The sequence below is a fragment of the Xiphias gladius genome, chromosome 21, assembly GCF_016859285.1.
Source record: "Xiphias gladius isolate SHS-SW01 ecotype Sanya breed wild chromosome 21, ASM1685928v1, whole genome shotgun sequence".
NCBI lineage: Eukaryota > Metazoa > Chordata > Actinopteri > Istiophoriformes > Xiphiidae > Xiphias > Xiphias gladius.
In genome coordinates, this window is record NC_053420.1 from 23,149,929 (window position 1) to 23,168,772 (window position 18,844).

The 18,844-nt window shown below is 41.0% G+C and overlaps 1 protein-coding gene and 1 long non-coding RNA gene across 29 annotated transcripts in view; one reads left to right on the plus strand and one right to left on the minus strand.

Annotated features, from left to right (window-relative positions):
* The window catches only part of LOC120807367, a 245,226-nt gene that overhangs the window by 215,702 nt on the left and 10,680 nt on the right, over nucleotides 1–18,844 (minus strand). The window lies entirely within an intron of this gene.
* The window catches only part of cast (calpastatin), a 41,068-nt gene that overhangs the window by 10,354 nt on the left and 11,870 nt on the right, over nucleotides 1–18,844 (plus strand). For 8 of the 28 annotated variants that reach the window (XM_040159223.1, XM_040159227.1, XM_040159245.1 and 5 more), the window contains exons 2-7: nucleotides 13,668–13,736; nucleotides 14,934–15,071; nucleotides 16,290–16,400; nucleotides 17,255–17,386; nucleotides 18,492–18,536; nucleotides 18,620–18,721. In XM_040159223.1, the coding sequence (XP_040015157.1) occupies nucleotides 13,668–13,736; nucleotides 14,934–15,071; nucleotides 16,290–16,400; nucleotides 17,255–17,386; nucleotides 18,492–18,536; nucleotides 18,620–18,721 (597 nt within the window). Of the gene's footprint in view, nucleotides 1–1,980; nucleotides 2,343–13,667; nucleotides 13,737–14,933; nucleotides 15,072–16,289; nucleotides 16,401–17,254; nucleotides 17,387–18,491; nucleotides 18,537–18,619; nucleotides 18,722–18,844 lie in introns of all 28 variants that reach the window. The other 20 variants (XM_040159224.1, XM_040159228.1, XM_040159221.1 and 17 more) reach the window with 13 other exon arrangements.

Genomic DNA, 18,844 nt, shown 5'->3' on the forward strand with positions numbered 1-18,844 from the left:
TCTAGCTCCTTTAGTTTAGTTTGTTGCTAGGTGCTAATTTCACTTGTTTTTCCTGTTGTTTAGAGATAAGCACTGAGTCATACACTCCTCTTTACCTCCAGAACTTTTGGGGAAAACACATCTTTATCCCTTTATCTATATGTTTATATTGGGAAATTGTTTTCAATGTGATCTCTTGCCAGCAATGTGCCAGTGCTTTCCCACAGGCTTAGTTCAGGAAACATGATGCGATAAAGCCTCTCCCTTAGAGTTGGTCTGTGGACTCCTAGAAACAGCATCAAAGACTAGAAGGCCCCTGTTTACAGCTTCAGAGTTAGGATTGGTCAATCCCTCTGGATTTTGTGGATCTGCTTTAGCTCATTAGTTGTCAGCAAAGATAAGGGTTACCAGGAGTTACCAAGTAGGGCGTTTGGATCCAGTGTAAGCATGCATGTTTTCGTACAGACACATGCCAGCTCTCTCTCTCTCTCTTTCTCTCCCACTCCCACACACACACACACACACACACACACACACACACACAAACACACATAAACTCTCACAGAGTCAAAGACACAAAGCAGAGGGAAGGCTCTGTTGTGTTTTTGGAATCAGTTGGGGGCAAAGATGTTAAAGAAGATTTATTTTGAAAGGTCCCGTAACAGACACGGATATTTTTGCCGGGGGGGATGCCAGGGTAGGGATTGTGCAATAAATCGTAGAGACCTCTAGTCTGCCTACTTGTCCTTTTTAAGATATTTTTAGACAAATAAGATTCATCAAATACAAGACAGATTTTTGCTCCTGAAGAATACAGGAAATACATCTATCATATTCATTCCTGAGCTCTGCGTACCTTTAGTCAAGGTGATAATCCTGTGTTGTAATCATTAGCTTGCTTTGGCTGACTTTACTCAATACGGAGCAAATGACCCTAAAGACTTTTTGTTCCTTTTTGTTTTTTCATTATTTGTAATATAGCAATTTACTGTAACTTTAAAAAGCACAACATCGCACTCTTCATTGCCAAGAACAGTTTCATTACTCAGGGCTAAAATCTATATGTTGTTCAAAAATAACAAATTGCTCCTTTGCTTATGGCTATAATAGTGTAGGCAAAACAAATGTGACACACATACAGTATATATGTGCTAGTCTTGATACTAGTCTAGACTGATACATAAGCTGACAGACACAGTGAGCCTACACAGCAGTTTCAGATGGCACACGTCACAATCCTCCATTCATTTTCACCTAAGTGCTATGAGTATTTTTAGACACAAGGGGGGGGTGTTTTCCTAAGCCCTCCCCTATTGACATGTTTTACATGCTTTTTGGTGTGGAGTGCTTTATCTGAATTAATCGAAAGTCTATGGATTAACTTTAAGAGGTACTGAACTATCAACTAATCAATGCTGTGAACAGAGCGTGTGTGTGTGCAGAGAAGGGAAAGGTTACAGTGTGTGTGTTTTTTTTTTTTAATTCTTACATAACCTTTGGCTGCTGTCCAGAAACTGTGTTTCCTGTCTGTTCCTTTGTCCAGGGGCTACTTTGTCTGAACGAGTATTGGTGACCGACTTGTTTTACTGTCTCTTCCTTCCAACTTAGTCTTTCTTGAATTTATAGTATCTGTCTGCTCAGGCTGTCTTTGGGTGTGGTTTGGACTACATGTGATGTGATCCCCGTCCCTCTCTTCTTTTCTTTCCGACCACACACATGCACGCTCTGTCTTTTCTATTTGAGTGATTCTGCAGTCTAGATTCCTAAGCAGTGAGTCTGTCAGACACACCCCGACTCTGCCAAACAACACGGTTGCAGCAAATCCACTTCTGCCTCATCACTGCTTCATGCTTGAGCTCTGCCTCCATAATAACTCTTCCTGCAAAAATCTTGCTGTGGGCCATCCTGTCTGTTATCGAACTGCAACATCCCCCCTTACAAAGCCCACCCTGACCCAGCCCAGAGTTTCCCTCAAACTGACTTGTATGTTTTTCCTGGCAGGGTGTGAGCAGTGGGTGGGTCTTTGTGTGTCCGACTGTCCAATCTGACTGAGGCTGCTCTGTTGGCTTCGGGCTGAGGAGGTGGAGCCTGAGCAGCACAGGCTTGTTGTGCCTCTTCCAAGAGGGCGGAGCAGCAAGTTTTTCACCGCTGGGTGTGAGTGAGTGTTTGCGTGCGTGTGTGTGTGTGTGTGTGTGTGTGTGTGTGTGTGTGTGTGTGTTTTTGTGTCTGTATGTGTGTCTACATGTGTATGTGTGCATGCGTGTGTGCTCGACGGAATCTAAAGTGAACTGGCTTCAAGAGAGCATCTTGTTAGGATACACCGCAGCATATATAGAGGATACACACTCACAATCAAACCTATGGTATGTATCTGGACAGTAAGCTCGCTCTTTTGTAAATGCCTGTGTGTGCGGTTCCTGTTTGATACCTGTCGAAGTGTCAATTTGACAGATGTTGTATGGCAGAGTAGTGGTTCGTTAGTGTGTTAGCTAGTGTGTGAGCAGCAGTTTGTGGCTTAGTTAGGGAAAGTTGGCAAAGGAGTCAAGATTACTGTGTTACCGTTACTTTTTTAGACCCTGAGAGCAGTTGTTGCCAAGGTAACAATGAAGGAGATCAAATAAACATGAAACAACAACAGTCTGTTGGAGGGATACTTCACTCAATGCAGTGTTTTACTAATTTAGCTTGAAGCTAAACTTAATAGAGGCAAAATAAATGATCAGTGCTTCTGCTTTTTGTCTTGTTGACAGCCAGCTAACCTTGAATTACTCTGGATCTTTAACTGGACCTATGCAATTTGGTAATGTGGGTTTACAACAGAGGGCTTAGAGAATATCTTCCAAATATCTCCCCTACAGCAATAATATTGATCCTCGAGCAGCTCTGCACTGGAACTGCAGTCACACAACAACAGTTAGCTTTGTTGCTACTTTTACACTTCTGCTCAGTGATTCTTGCCCTGTAACACTGAGTGCAGCTTTTGTCATTTCCACCACTGAGTCGAGCTGATCCACATTATCACTACTGACCATTTCCTCAAGTTGCCAGTGCTATTTTAAAGCAGTGGCAGCAGTTTGCCAGAGAGCTGTTTCCAGCCATATTCACATGTACATGTGTGTGGTTTAACGGGTGGGGCCCAGCATTAGTCATCAGTTTTCATAGCAGAGCTAAGCTACTGCTTTAGTCGCTCTTGGTGGGTAAGGCCTAGATATACTGCATTGTTTCTTCACTCTTGACTTCCACTTCCTGTTTTGCTTTGTACCTGGATTATCTGACGTTTAACGTATGTGCAGGCATCCTACCTTTGTACAACAGAAGAAGGACTTAAACAGCCAACCTCGAGCACGTCGACAGTTTCTGTCTGAGGATGATGTGTCAAATTGGATGTACGTCAAATTGGATGTGTCCTTGATGTGTCAAATTGGAAAAATATCAGTTTGAAATGGTTTCAAATGGCACCATACTGCCTTAATCCATATTACTTCACTGCACTGTCATTAGTGTTCCAAGTCATGCGATAGAAATACCTCAGCTGTAAAATCCTGTGTCTAATCTTGGCCACTCACTTGGGCTTCAGCCGGCAGTGTGCCCAGCTCTCCCAGAAGGACCACGATGTTGATATCAGTGTCCTGTCACAAGCTACATCGGTCAGTGTAGTCACAGCAGCTACAGTTCTTTGGTTCTTTCTATTTGAATGTACAGTTTATGGGTGTGTGGGTGTCTTACCACAGGAACTGTGGTCGAGCATCAACGTGAGTGTCCTCCACCAGAGTGGGGTTTTGGTTTTTAGGATTTTGTCTGTCTTACACAGATTTTCACACTTGTCTGTGTGGCTGTCTGAGTTTTGATGAACATTCGGTCACTACCGCCTTGTGAGCAGTGAACGTCTGTTTAATGGCCTCAACATTTCCCTCGTGAAACAGATACATGGCAATATCAGCCGCTTCCCTTACCCCGACAAAATTTCAATCAGGTACACCTGTATGAAATTTCTCCCTTCTGCACACTCTTATTTTGTTTGTTTACAGGGCTGGACAGAATAACAGAAACACTTAGCATATTCCACAGCCCCTTCGCAATCTACACAAATTACTGTACTATTGAATTAATTGTCACAGTCTCAACAAAAAAGTAATCGCCTCATAAAGGCAGTATTTGCATATAGGATACATTCAGTTTTAAAGTGTTCCTGTTACTTTGTCCACCCAATTAATGGCCCCTCTTGGCTGTGTGAGAAACGTCCTGTACAAATCTTCTACAAAGCCAAAGTCACAAACCACTTGGGGTTAGCTTGAGTTCCCTTAGCTTTTGTTCCCCAAAGGGGTTCCTTTGGTTTTTGGGAGGAGCTAACATGACGTACTTGTACTGTTAGCAAGTACTTGATGTAAATTCAAGTACTTGATGTACTTGCTGAGAAAACCTTACCCTCCCCTCACTTTAACAACAACATAATGTTTTTTTTATCCAAATTTAACAGCTGATGCTACAGCTAGGATCACATTTTGATAGCGCACCTACTGTGCTGTACTGCTAAGCCTCAGGGGAACGGCTGGTTAGCAAACTGTCAAGTACTGAAAGTTGCCACTGTGCGTCTGTCCGGTTAAATACGTAGTCTTGTTTATTTTTTCTGTGATCAGATAGTTCCTGATTTAAAAAGATTTTTAACCACTTTCAGACTGTATTTTATTCAAGCAAAGTTCTTGTACTGCTGCTCCTGTGTAGACAACATTTAAGAAGTTTGTCTCCGTTTGTTGAAAGAGCACATGACTTTGTGGAAAAACATTTTGATAAACTTTGAATTTAGATATCAAAAAATATCACGAGAGCTATAGTTATCAAATTTTAATCAAATAATTGTTCTGTTGTTGTTATTATGTGGAATTCCTATTTTTACTGTGCAGCACAGGAGTAGACACCCTTTCACCTTAGAACATGGGTAGAAAGCTCAGTGACATGTTTCTGCAGAGCAGAGGCTAACCTGGATGTCGGGCCAAACTCTAGCTCTCTTTTGTAGGATCCATTTTTAACGCTGTCTGGAGTCACCTGTGCCAAACATATTGCGTGTGATATGTTGTGTGAGGCATCTGCTTTTTAAAAGCAGCTTGTACTGTATGTGTTCTGTTTGTAGTGAGTGTCTGCGGATGGCCAGTCTTTTACCTATAAGCAGAGAGCAGTGTGCTGTACAGTAGGTATTAGGAATGTAGGAATGCTGTCACAACAGACATAAAACTCACAAAGCATTTGGGTGGGTCTCAGGTGAGCACAGAGAGTCCGTTTGTTATGCCAGTCCAGTGACATAACAAACCTTTGCTTCAGCTTTAGCCGTTCACCTGAAACTCAGGATTTCCAAATTTAAAAATGCCAGCAAGGTGGTATCACCCTTATTTCAGGGTACACTCCAGGGAAGAGACCTTTTTGAGTCACTCTTTGGCATGTTTATGTATTATTGATAATTTTTATGATCATCTGATACAGCAAGAGTCATCTTGAAAACATACTGATGTTTTGAGCTGTATACAGTAGGCTTCCTGTCTGATGTATAGTTCATTGTTTCCTTTAATGGATTGGGAATGAAATAAGCAGCCTGTCAGTTTGCCTGTAGGAAAAGAATCTGGGTGGTCAGCTGTATTTGCTGCCTAACCTGTCTCTGTCACACGGCGAGGGTAAGGCTGGAGGTATGCTTGTGCGATGGTTTTGATGTCAGACTGAGCCTTGAGGGGAGACTGCTTTGTTTGTGCATGGTTTTAAAGCATGGTTTCAAGATAGGTCCCCTCCCTGACAGCAATGCAAATGCAAGCAGCTGCTAATTTGTCCAGTAAAGCGTACATTTGTTCTGAGTCCTGATAGGAGAGTGTTATTTATTGAGTACTGAATATTACTGTGAGATCAAGGAGGTAGCACGTTGCTGCAGGTCTCATGCTTCCATGGTTTTGGTCCAGCTCCTTGTTAGTGGACTGCTCTCATATCAATAAAAGGTAAATGAGTTGCCAAATCCTATTGGCCAACTTCCTTTGATTTGAGGATTTGGTGTTTGAGAGCTTTGGGTTGGATATGACTTACATTTCTGTAAGAGAAAGTATAGAGTATTGTAAGGATGTAATGTCTTTGGTCATTGACACATTAAATCAGTTTTAGACAAAAAAGGGAAAGCAAACACTGCAGTTACCACAATCATTTTAATCAAATGAAACTAAAACTGCTTTTTCAGTGTCTCTTTAAATTATGTCAATGTTGTACTGCAGGCTGGGTATGAAACCTCAGTATCATTTCAGTTATGTGTAGAGAATTGTCCATGGTAACTGTAAGGAGGGAAATAAGCTTATTCATTTTATGTGCCGGGATTGATACCACTCTCATGTCTATACGGTAAATAAGAATGAAAACGGTGTGAAATAGCTAGCCTGGATATGTTTATTACAAAAAAAATCTAAGTCACTGCTGACTGTAGCTTCATATTTACCATACAGATATGAGAGTGGTCTTCTCATCTAAATCTTGGCAATAAAGCAAATAAGAATGTTTCCCAAAATGTATAACTATTCTTTTAAATGAAAACAAAAGCTTATAGTAGAAAAATGAAATGAATTATATTCATCAGCTAAAGTCAAAATTTGAGCAATACTGATGACTAGTTTAATCACACAGTTTTCCATTGTGGGACTTTTAAACTTAAGCACAGTTCAAAACTTCAGAATTTCCAACGTCAGTTCATAATTGTGTACTAAAAAAAATCATAGCTGGTGGATTTTGGGTTCATGTGCAAGTCCAACCTGCAAAACGCATCTGGTACATTATGAATTACCACCCAGCATGCTGTGCCTTTTTGCTTTTTTTCAGTTATTAAAGTCCTTTGTGGGAACCTAGCAACAATCCATATTTATTGCAGTAACAGGAGCAACATGACTTCCCCTGTGGTAAGGGGAGGTCCTGGTTGCTTGTGACCTCACTTCCCCCTATGTGCCTTTTCCTCCTTATTCTCTCTCTAAACAGCATAAGGTTGACTCTTGCAACTGTCAGTCAGTTAATAATAAAATGACTTCTAATCAGAAAAATATGTCAAAAGAGAAAAAAAAGTAACCAGTATAAGATAGGTAGGGGGCATGTTCATGTACTGACAGCATCATGTATCTCTACTTAGAGTAAGATTTTTCAAATAAGTATTGAGGGTTTGAGGAAAAAAATTGAGACCTAATACTTGAAGCCAAGCTAGAGTAAGCACTGTATATGATTTACGTGCCCTTGTGACCTTATTTCCGTTGAATGTAACGCCAGTGTGTTAATGCAGTCACTGACGGTGATGAGCTGCAATCATTTCTATATCAGAGGTCCCAGATTGCAGATGATTCAGAGTGGCGCAATTCACTATGTGCACTGTCTTTCTGTGTCTTTTCCCTTCTGTTGTTTAGCCCTCTCTTTTCCACAGTTTAACTCGCTCAGAGGCTTATAGGTGCTTAGACATGTGATAATGATAATCGCTGGCCATAGTTTTTTGTCACTTGAGTCTATGGTATCTGTCAACAATAATTTGAAATTAATAATTACCAACAGCCATATCTGTGACCATACATTACGACTACAGTAAATTACAGCATGTTTTACAGTGCAGTGATTTACAGCCTGTGTGTTAATATTCAAATGATCTCACAACCTTCTGTGATAGGTATCAACAAATGGAGAAACAGACTAACGTTCACAAACAGACTGGCTCAGATCTGACCGTACAATGATACAACATCATACAATGCATTGGGTTGGATGTGAAACTAACAGCAGTAATCCTGACCTGGTGTCAGTGGGGTGGAGGTCTGTGCTCTTTATTCACACCACCTTAAAGAACAGGGCTGGGCTCTGCAGCATGCAGGACTGTACTTGGACGCCACTGTACGGCTCAATAATACTGAGCTGCATACACACCTGCCCATAAAAAGGAGTGCATTTAGTAGGCTGTTAGTATACTTCTGTATAAATGCATATATAAAAGAAAAAAAAAAGAAAATTAAAAGTGCTCAACTTCAGTGGTATGAATTTTGTCTTTTTACGTTTACTTGGCATACGGTGGCCATTAATTTTGTTGTCTTGTGATTTGTTTTGATTTGATTTATTATTATTTTTTAAAATTTATAATTTCGAACTCTGTTTTCACTTTGATGGCTTTGAAGTTAATTGTGACATCATACTGTTGTCAGAGAACATACACATAGAAAACCTGTATCTGAACCTGGTAAGTTACATTCTGGTTACCTTCAGAGGCAGAAGAGAAGTGAGCTATACTTGTTTGGAAAGTATTTTGAAAGATTTTCCTGCAAAAATGTCTTCCACAACGTCAACCTCAGCCTCAAATAATGAAAAGGAAAAAGCCAAGAAGAAAGCGCCTGCACCATTTCAGGTACAGAGACGTGATATAATCCATGGCAATACCACCCGCTACCTGGTAATGGACTTCAATGGAGAGGGATGTTTCGGCAAAGTCGCCAAGTGTGTTGACTTAACCACTGCCAAGATGGTGGCACTAAAAATCCACAAGAAGAGTAACGATCGTATCATTCAAAGGGAAGTCGTGATGTTAGAAGCAGTCAGGGCTCTCGATCCAGACGAAAAGAACATCGTAAGATTCATGGACAATTTCAGGTTCAATGGCCTCTCTTGTATGGCCTTTGAAATGCTGGACAGGAGCCTTGATGACCTGATGAAGGAGAGGAAGTGGATGCCACTGAGTGTCAGTGAAATTCGCCCTGTGACCCACCAGCTACTGGTTGCTTTTGAAGCCCTGAAGAATATTGACATCATGCACACAGACTTGAAACCTGACAACATCATGCTTGTCAATCACAAGGATCAGCCAATCAAGATCAAGCTGATCGACTTTGGTCTGGCTCCTCCAGCGAACCAAGCGCAGGTTGGAATGGCCATGCAGGCTCGTGCATACAGGTCTCCAGAAGTAATCCTGGGCCTCCCCTTATCCGAAGCTGTTGACATGTGGGGAGTGGGCTGCGTCATGGCATACATGTACTTTGGCATGCACCTCTTCCCTGGAAACTGTGCATATCATTGGATGAAAGCCATGTTGCACCTGCTGGGTCAGCCAGAGGATCACCAGCTGAGTGCCGGAATCTACACCGGGACGTATTTCATTTTGGATCAGGATGCAGGGTGGAGACTAAGGACACCAGAAGAATACGAGGAGATAACTGGTGTCAGGCCAATAGTTTCGAGGAGGTTTTTTGACTTGGCCAGGAATTTGGAGGATGCAGTAGAGAGATGCCCAACAAAACTGGATGATCTTGAATATGAAGATAGGATGGCATTTTCACACCTCCTAAAATGTTGTCTACATCCAGATGCCGAACGGAGGAGTAGTCCCAGGGAAGCCCTGAAACACTGTTTTGTCACAATGGTTCACCTGGTTGATGAAATAGAAACCAGCTCCTATGCAGATGAAGCCCGTCAGTTCATGACAGTTTCCTCTCTGCATAATTTAGATGAACCGCATGATCGTCTGACACACAGTGTAAAACATGATGACGGGCTTAGTGAAGAGTCATACTCTTTGGCCTATTATTGGGATTTTTCAATCAGTCCTCTCAAAACTGGCTTGCCAAAAGAGCAAGCCCTCTTCAATGGAAAAGATTCTTTAACAGACAATTTTGGAGATGACAATGCACACCGTGAGAATTACGGTGCCAAAGACGATAAAGAGTCAGCCACCAATAACTCCTACAATGTCACTGGCTTACAGAGTGAATCAGCCATTACTGGTTTCAGTGAAGAAGATTCCCTCCCTGAGAGTTCCAGTAATGAGCATTCATACCCTGTTATACCCAGCCATGACAATTCACGTGGACCTCCAGCGGCAGCTGACTTTTATGATGGGGTCAGAGACATTGCCATTCCCACTAAAGAAGAGTCAGGCACTGCTGCTACTTTCCGTGAGGAAAATACCAACCATGAGTGTTTGCCAGTTGCCAGCAACACTTGTGATGACAGACCTTCAGCTGACGTTGTTCCAACTCAGCCTCCTGGACCCTCAGCTTCCATTTCTTCAAATGAAGGAGCTGCAGCTGCAATCAGACCCGTTGATGCTGATGATGTCAAGACTGGTCCTGATGGAGCCCGGCGGAAGAATCAATTCAAAAGGATCCGCAAATTCTTCCGCAGTGGGGGAGCGATTGGCTTCCATCGTTAAATGTAGAAAGAACTAATCTGCATTTAACAAAAAAAAAATTAGGACAAAAAAATTGTGTCCCCCTAACTTCATTCTCAGTAATTCTCAATCTTTCTTATAAATGTAAGTCTAGCTAGTTAGAGTTAGACCCAGACTTACGTTTATAAGAATGACTGAGAATAAAGAGGACGCACAGCGGTGCAGTGGTTAGCACTGCTGTATGTTGTTTGACCGAGGCCAGTGTCAAACAGTGGAGAGTGGAGAGTTTTTCCTCTCCACTGTTTTTCCTCTCCACTGTCGCTGTTGGCTTTCTCAGTGGAAAAGGGCCCTGATCTGGGACTTGATTTGGTCCTAATGTTTCCTTTGTTAAGCAATATGTAAACCGTGTTCAATAAAAATGCCAATAATAATAAATTAATATGTCATTATTTTTATATAATAAAAATATGAATATATGAATGAATATTTTCATTTATTTTTTTTATTTTGTAATTTATGGAATGAGACATTTAAAACTATGTTTAAGTTTCTTAATTCTAATGGTTTGCAGGTAACACGTGAAATGTTGAAATAACTTGAATGCAGTGGCAAGTTGTAACATTTATTATTTTTATTTATAGAGCACTTTTAAAACACACTTACTAAGTGCTTTACAGTAAAACAAGGAATAAAAGTAATAAACAAAAAACATTATATATAAAACAAGATAACAATATGTATAAAACAAGATAAATAATTAAAACAATTACAACCAGTCTTATCAGTTTAGAAAAAGCCATGAGGTAAAAGTGAGCTTTAAGAAGAGTTTTTAAAAGAGCGTACTGAGTTTATCTCACTTACAGACTAAGGCAGTGAGTTCCACAGCTGAGAGGCCCGGACAGCCAAGGCCCAGTCACCTTAGAAGGGCCCTGCCAGAGGATCACAAGCAGCGATCAGACTCATAGGGAGTTAGCAGATCACAGATATAGGCAGGAGGCTGACCATTCAAAGCTGTAAAAACAAGCAGCAAAATCTTAAAATCAATTCTTAAACTCACAGGTAATCAGTGAAGGGCAGCAAATATTGGTGTGATGCGGTTGCTTTACTTAGAACATGTTAAAATCCTGGCAGCACCAGGATTTTAACATGATTTTTCTAGATCTGCAGATGAAAGGAATGACCTGATTTTGGTTAAATATCTCAGTTGAACAAAGAAGGATTGCACAACTTTAGTCACCTGTCTTTCAAAGGACAACTCTTAGTCAAAGAAAACACCGAGGTTACGGGCCTCTCTTTTAACATTGTCAGATAAAACACCTAGACTATGTGAGAGATTGTCAGTGCTGCTAGTGCTGGGGCCAGGTGGTGTAATTCAATTTATTTTTGATTTGGAGTCATTCAACTGCAGGAAATTATTGGACATCCAGGACTTAATTTCATCAAGACACCACTGATGCCAACATATTTGATCGGTGGAGGTGGATGAGTTTGAAAGTGCAGTAGTGCGTTCCAGGGTCTACACAGAGATTTCACAAAAGTGAGTTAGTGCTCAAGAGGGAAAGGAGTCAACATCAAGCTCACTGAATCCAGTGCTAATATGCCGCCAAATATCAACCAGCTGGTTATATATATAAAAATAAGTCAATAACATTTTTAGAGGCTCAAAAGTAATTGGACGAACTGACATAATTATACAGTAAATATAAGGATTGTTTTTTATACTTGGATGAAAATCCTTTTCAGTCAATGATTGCCTGAAGTCTGGAACCCATGACCATCACCAAATGCTGAGTTTCCTCCCTTGAGATGCTTTGCCAGGCCTTTACTGCAGCTGCCTTCAGTTGCTGCTTGTTTCTGGGTTTTTCTGCCCTCAGTTTTGTCTTCGGTAAGTGAAAAACATGCTCAGTTGGGTTGAAGTCAGGTGACTGACTTGGCCATTAGAGAATATTCCATTTCTTGTAGTGTGAAGCTCTGTCCTATCAGTTTTTCAGCATTTGGCTGAATCTGAGCAGATAATTTAGCCCTGTACATTTCAGAATTCATCCTCCTACTTCGATCAGCAGTCACGTCATCAATAAACGCTTTGGATCATGAGCCGTTCCTTTCCTTCTCCATAATCTTCTCTTCCCATCATTCTTGTACAAGTTAATCGTGATTTCATCTGTCCAAAGAACCTTGTTCCAGAACTGGGCAGTTGTTTTTTAGAAGTTTTGTGGCAAATTCTAATTTGGCCTTTCTGTTCTTGAGTGTTAACAGTGGTTTGCACCTTGTGGTAAATCCTCCGTATTTACATTGAGGAGGGCGTCTCTTGGTTGTAAAATTTGACAATGATACACCTACCACCTCAAGAGTGTTCTTGACCAGGCTAGATGTTGTGAAGGGTTTTTCTTCACCAAGGAAAGAATTCTGTGATCATCCACTTCAGTTGTCTTCCGTGGTCTTTCAGGCCTTTTGGTGTTGCTGAGCTCACTAGTTCATTCCCTCTTTTTAAGAATGTACCAAATTGTTAATTTGGCAACTCGTAAACGTTCTGCTATCTGTCTGATAGGATTGTTTTGTTCCTTTCAGCCTAATGATGTCCTCCTTCACTTGCATCAATACCTCTTTAGCAACAGCTTTAAAGGGTAAACTAGTGTAGGATACACTTAATTGGCTTCTTTCACTAACATGTACTTGATTTAAAAGTAATTTGTCATACTCACATCTAGAAATGTAAGTTTTGCCACTGATTGATGTAAGAATCAGAAAAGCTTTATGTCCTCACACCCAGGTCTGGTTAGGTGTTTAGGCCTTAGGTCAGCAGGAAGAGTAGTGTGAATGACTAGAAGATGAACTGGATCTTTAGCACGAACAGCGATAACCTTTGTAGCTGACGCTCTTTTCGTGTCAGCTACAGAAACTTAAATCTCATTAATAGGAAATCTAAGATCGCAGCACCAGCGGCACTCTGTGTGCAGAGTGCGTGAGGGTGAAAAATAGCTGCATCAAAGTCCTTAGCTGTCAAAGTCAAAGGCCAATCTTGTTGGGTCTCTTTGACGATGGATGTGAATGACCTGAGCTTTAACTGTACAGTCTGTGATGTCAGCTGAGGAGTAACTTACCGTATGTTATCACCCATCTGTTGTCATTGTTTTCAATAGTTTGTGGCAACCACAGACAACAATAACAGTTTCCTTGCTCTCTGACGACAGTCACACCCCACAGTCTGGAACGTAGCGCTTGAATCTACCACCTCTGACTGCAGTATGACGGAGGGGTTTGTAGGCATTTTTCAGCAGTACATGACTGCACTGTAGCAGATGTGTATGTAAGGTTTCTTTCTTTAGCTCTCTCTTTCTCTGTCTCTGTCTACAGTTTGAAGCTACGGTGACATCCATCCACCCAGAAATGAGCTGGATGGAATGTTTTGTTGTCCGCAAATCTTGCCTCTTGTGAAACTGAGATGTTGCTCAGTGTGAATCTTGGAACGATTATGGTGGTTTCTTGTTAGAGTTTTCACTGCACATGTTTAATTTTTCTCTCTTTGTTTATCTCTTTCTCTCTGCAGTCGCAGCCTAGCCAGGCCACACCCAAACCGGCAGCTCAGGTCTCCACCGTAAAGCCTGCACAGTTTGAGGTATTAAACATTCCTCTGTCTCTCTCTCGCTCTAAAGAAACTCCTTTGTTAACTCCCTATGTCTGGCTGACCCCCTGACCCCCCGTTATCAGTAGTATTGTTACTTACACAGAAAAGAAAACTTTTCTCTTCCTTCCAATCAAATACATGGGAGGTAACACCCAGTTTTTTTGTTAGTGGGAAGCAGTTTAAACCCCTTAAAGCTGCTCTCAAACAATGGCTCATGTTCAGGTTGGTTTGTTGCTGAGTTGACTAATTTCTAGATGTTAACATAATTATTAAGTGAATTTAAGGAAGTGGACGTTTAAAAATAGTTAACAGTATATCAGGAACTCAGCAGTTACACTGTTTATGACTACATTTCATTTTATCAGGTTTATTATAAACTGTATCAGGACAAACTGGTCTTCTTTGCCTAAATTAAAAGTCTGTTTCTCTCCACTTTCCACTCCTTTATTAGTGAAAGTACTGAAGGTGTCCTAATGTCTTGTTTTTGTGTTGAAACAGTGTCCTCAACCTCTTCTTAGCTCCGGGACACAGGAAGTCCATTGCCTGATTGTCTTCCAGTATTCTATTATTACAGTACTTCTTTAAGACCAGACAGTGTTTTGACGGAACAAACCAACGGCACCAGTCTGAAAAGTGTTTCCACTTTGCCTTCAACACCTGTGCTTAGACACCGTCTATTTCGGTGTCTGGCCTGTAGAGAAAGGCACTGGTAGGACATTTGGAAGTGACTGTGTGCAGAAAATAGGCCTTACATTTAAAATGGTAATTAATCATAATATGAAAGAAATACATGTTTTAAACTTAGAGTTATTTACAGACTACGCTTGTATTACTCAGCTATTAACCTTCAGCTGTAAGTGACTCTTGTTAGCAGCTGACCTTGGTGGCCCCTTTCATAACTCTTGGTTAGCTTTGCCATAGTTGGGTACAGCTACTCACGTTTCAGTGGCAGTGTATAGGAGCAGTGCAGTGCAGCAGTATATGTGCATATAGTGTAGTGTACATCATATTGAGCCACAGGAAGATATAGCTATGTATGTATGGTATAGGTATTTATTCTGAAATGCATGGCAATACTTGCATATTCCAAACAACCAGGGTCCTTTTCTCAGCTCCCTCCAGACGACATTATACAACTGTTTACACAGGCTGAGTAGTACTCCTAATGATGCGTAAACTGCGTTGCAGAAGGAATCATCAGGGTCCGCCATGGCTACAAAGCCTGGAGTGGTTACCACAGGCGGAGCCACAGGAAGTGGTGTCACGGCAGGAGCAAGTACTTCAGTTGGGACAGCAGGAAAAGAGGCACATAAAGCCAAACCAGAGGTAGACAGACTCTGGATGCCTTGATAAAAGTGGAGGGGGCTTTTGGCTGTTTGGTGTGATGTAACATGAATCACCGCTTCCTTCTTTTGGTTTCAACACTTTGAGTGTGTGCTCAACATGCAGTGGTGGAAAGTAACTAAGTACATGTACTCAAGTACTTAAGTACTATTTATTGCTGCTTGTACTTTCCTTGAGAATTTCCATTTTATGCCTCTTTATACTTCCACTCCACTCAATTTCAGAGGGAAATATTGTACTTTCTTCTCCAGTACACTTATTTGACAGCTTTAGTTACTAGTTATGTTTAAGATGAAGACTTTACACAATGTTTAATATAATAAGCTTTTAAAATACAAAACACTGTTAAGATTAAACCAGTGGTTTCCAACCTCTTTGGCCTCTGACATCTTACAAAAAGCAGTGGGTACTCAGGGTTTGATTTCAGACGTCTCTGAGTTGTTAACAGCTCCACCAAATAGTGGTTTTTCCCTCTAAACTTCTCACCTTGTTTCATTTCAATAACTGTTCAAATGATCCAATGGATTAAAAAAAAAAAAAAGTCACAAAACTGAAAACAGATTTGTGTATCAGAACTTTCTTTTTTTCCCTTTCCTCTCCCATTAATCATCTCACAATCCCTCAGATTTATCTGGTCTCCCTGTATATAAAACTGCATATAAAGTAGTTCGAACTAACTCCACCTCCAGCAGCTACAATAGTAACATGCTGCTGACACACTGATGCTTCAGTATTAATCATGTAATAATTTCATATATAATAATTATCAGTCAGAGGAACCAAACCATTACTTTTACTTTAATACTTTATGTACATTGAGCTGCTAATACTTTTACTTAAGTAGGATGTTTCATGCAGGACTTTTACTTGTAATGGAGTATTTTTTACATTGCTGTATTGGTACTTTCACTTCAGTAAAGAATCTGAAGACTTCCTCCACCACTGTCAACATGAGGCAGCTCACATTTCTTCTTCACTGGCTTCAACTTCTTTTCATCTACCAAAATCTTTTTTTTACCTCTATATGCGTTGTCTCTCTGGCTCGGCCGTCCACACATCTGGATCTCAACGCTAATTTCTTCACACTGATAAGCTCTCATATCGTCACACTTGGGATGTTTGCTCTTCACAAAGTGTGGAGGTGACTTCATCAATAACATTCTCATGGCTTTCTTTAAACACATGCTTCTTGGTTTGTAGACTAACACTACACCGGCAGGTGCTATTGTTATTGACATGTCATCTGCTGGGGCTACTGTTGTTGACATGACATCAGCAGGTGCGAGGGGCGGTCCTAAAGAGATGCCGAAGGTAATGATGTCATCATGGCCAAGTGCTTTTTCTTTCTTTCACCCGAGTATCATTTTAACTATAAAACCTGTATTTTTACATTACTGCTGACCATTTTCCTTTTTAGCTTTTAAATTGATTTCATACCAACTGGGCAGCGTGCAGATAATTGAAACTTTCTACTGAAAGCTAATCCTTCATACTGAATGGAATATTTCTGTTTTTTTGTTGGGGTTGTGTTGCTGTCTTTGTTAACAGATACTACTGTTTAAACGCTTCCTAGGTGCTTGTGAGAAATACCGACATGTGATTTTTGTGTGAGCAGCTCAGCAGCACCCTTTTAAATTAGACTACCAAATTCACACGATCCACATGTTTTTCAGAACATTGTTATTTTCTTGTTGGTTAGATTTTTTCGTAGCATTACTGGTCTGTAGATTTCGTCTCAGCAGCTGACTCACAGATTCATGTCAGGCCTTTCCGAATTAGGCTTTTTAAATATTCTCTAAATGTAAATCAGTGCAATGACTGTGAACAGAAAATCGGAGTTGAATGTTTAGAAACTGTTCAGCAGTACGCTTAAGTATGAAGCACCAGCATTTAAACATAAACTGATCAATGGTCAGATTAGTCTCGGGCCTCAATCCCCACAGATCTGAAAATAACTCAGCATATTTGGAATTATTTTTGTATTTTTGGACTACAGTGACAGATCTGAACAGTGATCATTGTACATTTTCTCCTGTTCCTTTTTCACTAACATTGTTAAAACGCTTTCCACACACGGTGTCTTTACAATGTGTGTACTGCTTTAATTGTGTAGTGCATCTGTCATCCTTGTGTTTGTGAGTAATCATTTGGCTACATGTTTGTAGACTGCAACTGTCTCCCAAGTCCAAGCCACAGCTACAGGTCCTTCTTCTGCTGCTGGAACAGCTGCATCCGCTGGCACAGCAGCGACCACTGCTGTGACCAAACCTAAGGAGTCACCCAAAAAAGCAGCCAAGGTAGACTCGACTGCTACAGGCTTCTCAGACCCTTTCGTGCCTCTATGACTTGAGGTGTACTTTCTGAGGCTTGCTTCGGTCATTGCCTTATTCCTTTTTTTTACCTGCAAAATCTTTGTGTTGCAGAGTCCTATCGGGTTTTGTCACAGCTGTCTCCTGAGCACTCTCAGATACTTGCTCTGTACATTTCTCACTTTGGGAGTTTCTTTGAAAACAAGTCACTGCTTTGGCCTTCCCTTTCTTCTACTTTGGAGTTGACCAGTTGACCAGTATAAACTGGACTTTTGTTCTTTACTCTGTAGCTTTTTGCCCAGCATTCCTACGTTTGTTATTATACACATCTGTCAACTTGCAACACCACACATACAATAGAAATCTGAGTCAGCCAGTGGAGGCGTTCTTCTGCTGAAATCGGTTCCTTGCTGTCCAGTCTTTCATTGGTTTATTTGGATATATTACTGACTTTGTTCATGTACAGCGGACCAGTAAATTTGACGTAAATGTACTTGGACTATAATGGATTCAAATTCAGTGTATTTTAGAGTAGCAATGCCACCACAACAGTCAAAACTCAGGTGTCTAAAGTTGATCCTGCTAAAATATCAAGGCAAGGATATGAAATGTGTCTGTGGAGAAGATGGAAGAAGCTAAACTGACTCCAACGAAGCTGGACGAACCTGAAACCAACCACGGTGGCGGCTGTCTGATTCTTTGTATATTCTGTAGACTATTAATGGACATGATTCAAAATTCTCATGGTGCTTGCTGCTCTTATCTCTGTAATGGACTGAAGAGACCACTAAGAGATGCCTTCAGGTCCTGTAGGGATTTTTATTTTTTGTCCACTTTGGGAAAATATCTTGAGTTTTAAGAAATGATCAAATCTCACCTTTCATTTTCTTCCCGGGGTGACATTAGGAGGAAAAGTGAAGTTTGGTGATGTTTTTGCAATTAATTAGTGCACTAAACACCCAGCAGAAATTGCAATATTTTCACAATGCCTTTTTTTAAATCAGGGCTTTTCAATCACACATTAATCCCATCGTGCAAACAAATGCGTCGCGGTGCATGTTTATTGTGTGCTGATTCTGGGTCTGTTTTGCAGGTGCAAGTGGAGGTTCCTTCCACAGCAGCTACAGGAGCCAAAGAGGTAAAGACTTAGAAAAGCAGTATGGGATTGCTTTGAGAAGCATGTTGCTTGCTCCAGTGTGCTGACTTGTACTGCATGCGCAGGCACCTGTGGTGGATCCGTTTGATGCCCTGGCCAACATACTGCCATCAACTGATCCCGTCGCACCCCCGCAGCCTGTATACACCGGGCCAGAGGTCAAAGAGGTACAGCACAGCTACAACGTGCATGCATGCGCGTGCGTGTATATAAATTGAGCAGGTGCTTGATCGCACTGAGCTGAAGCATGGACCTGGTGTGAGTAACCGTGTGTGTTGCATGTGTCACAG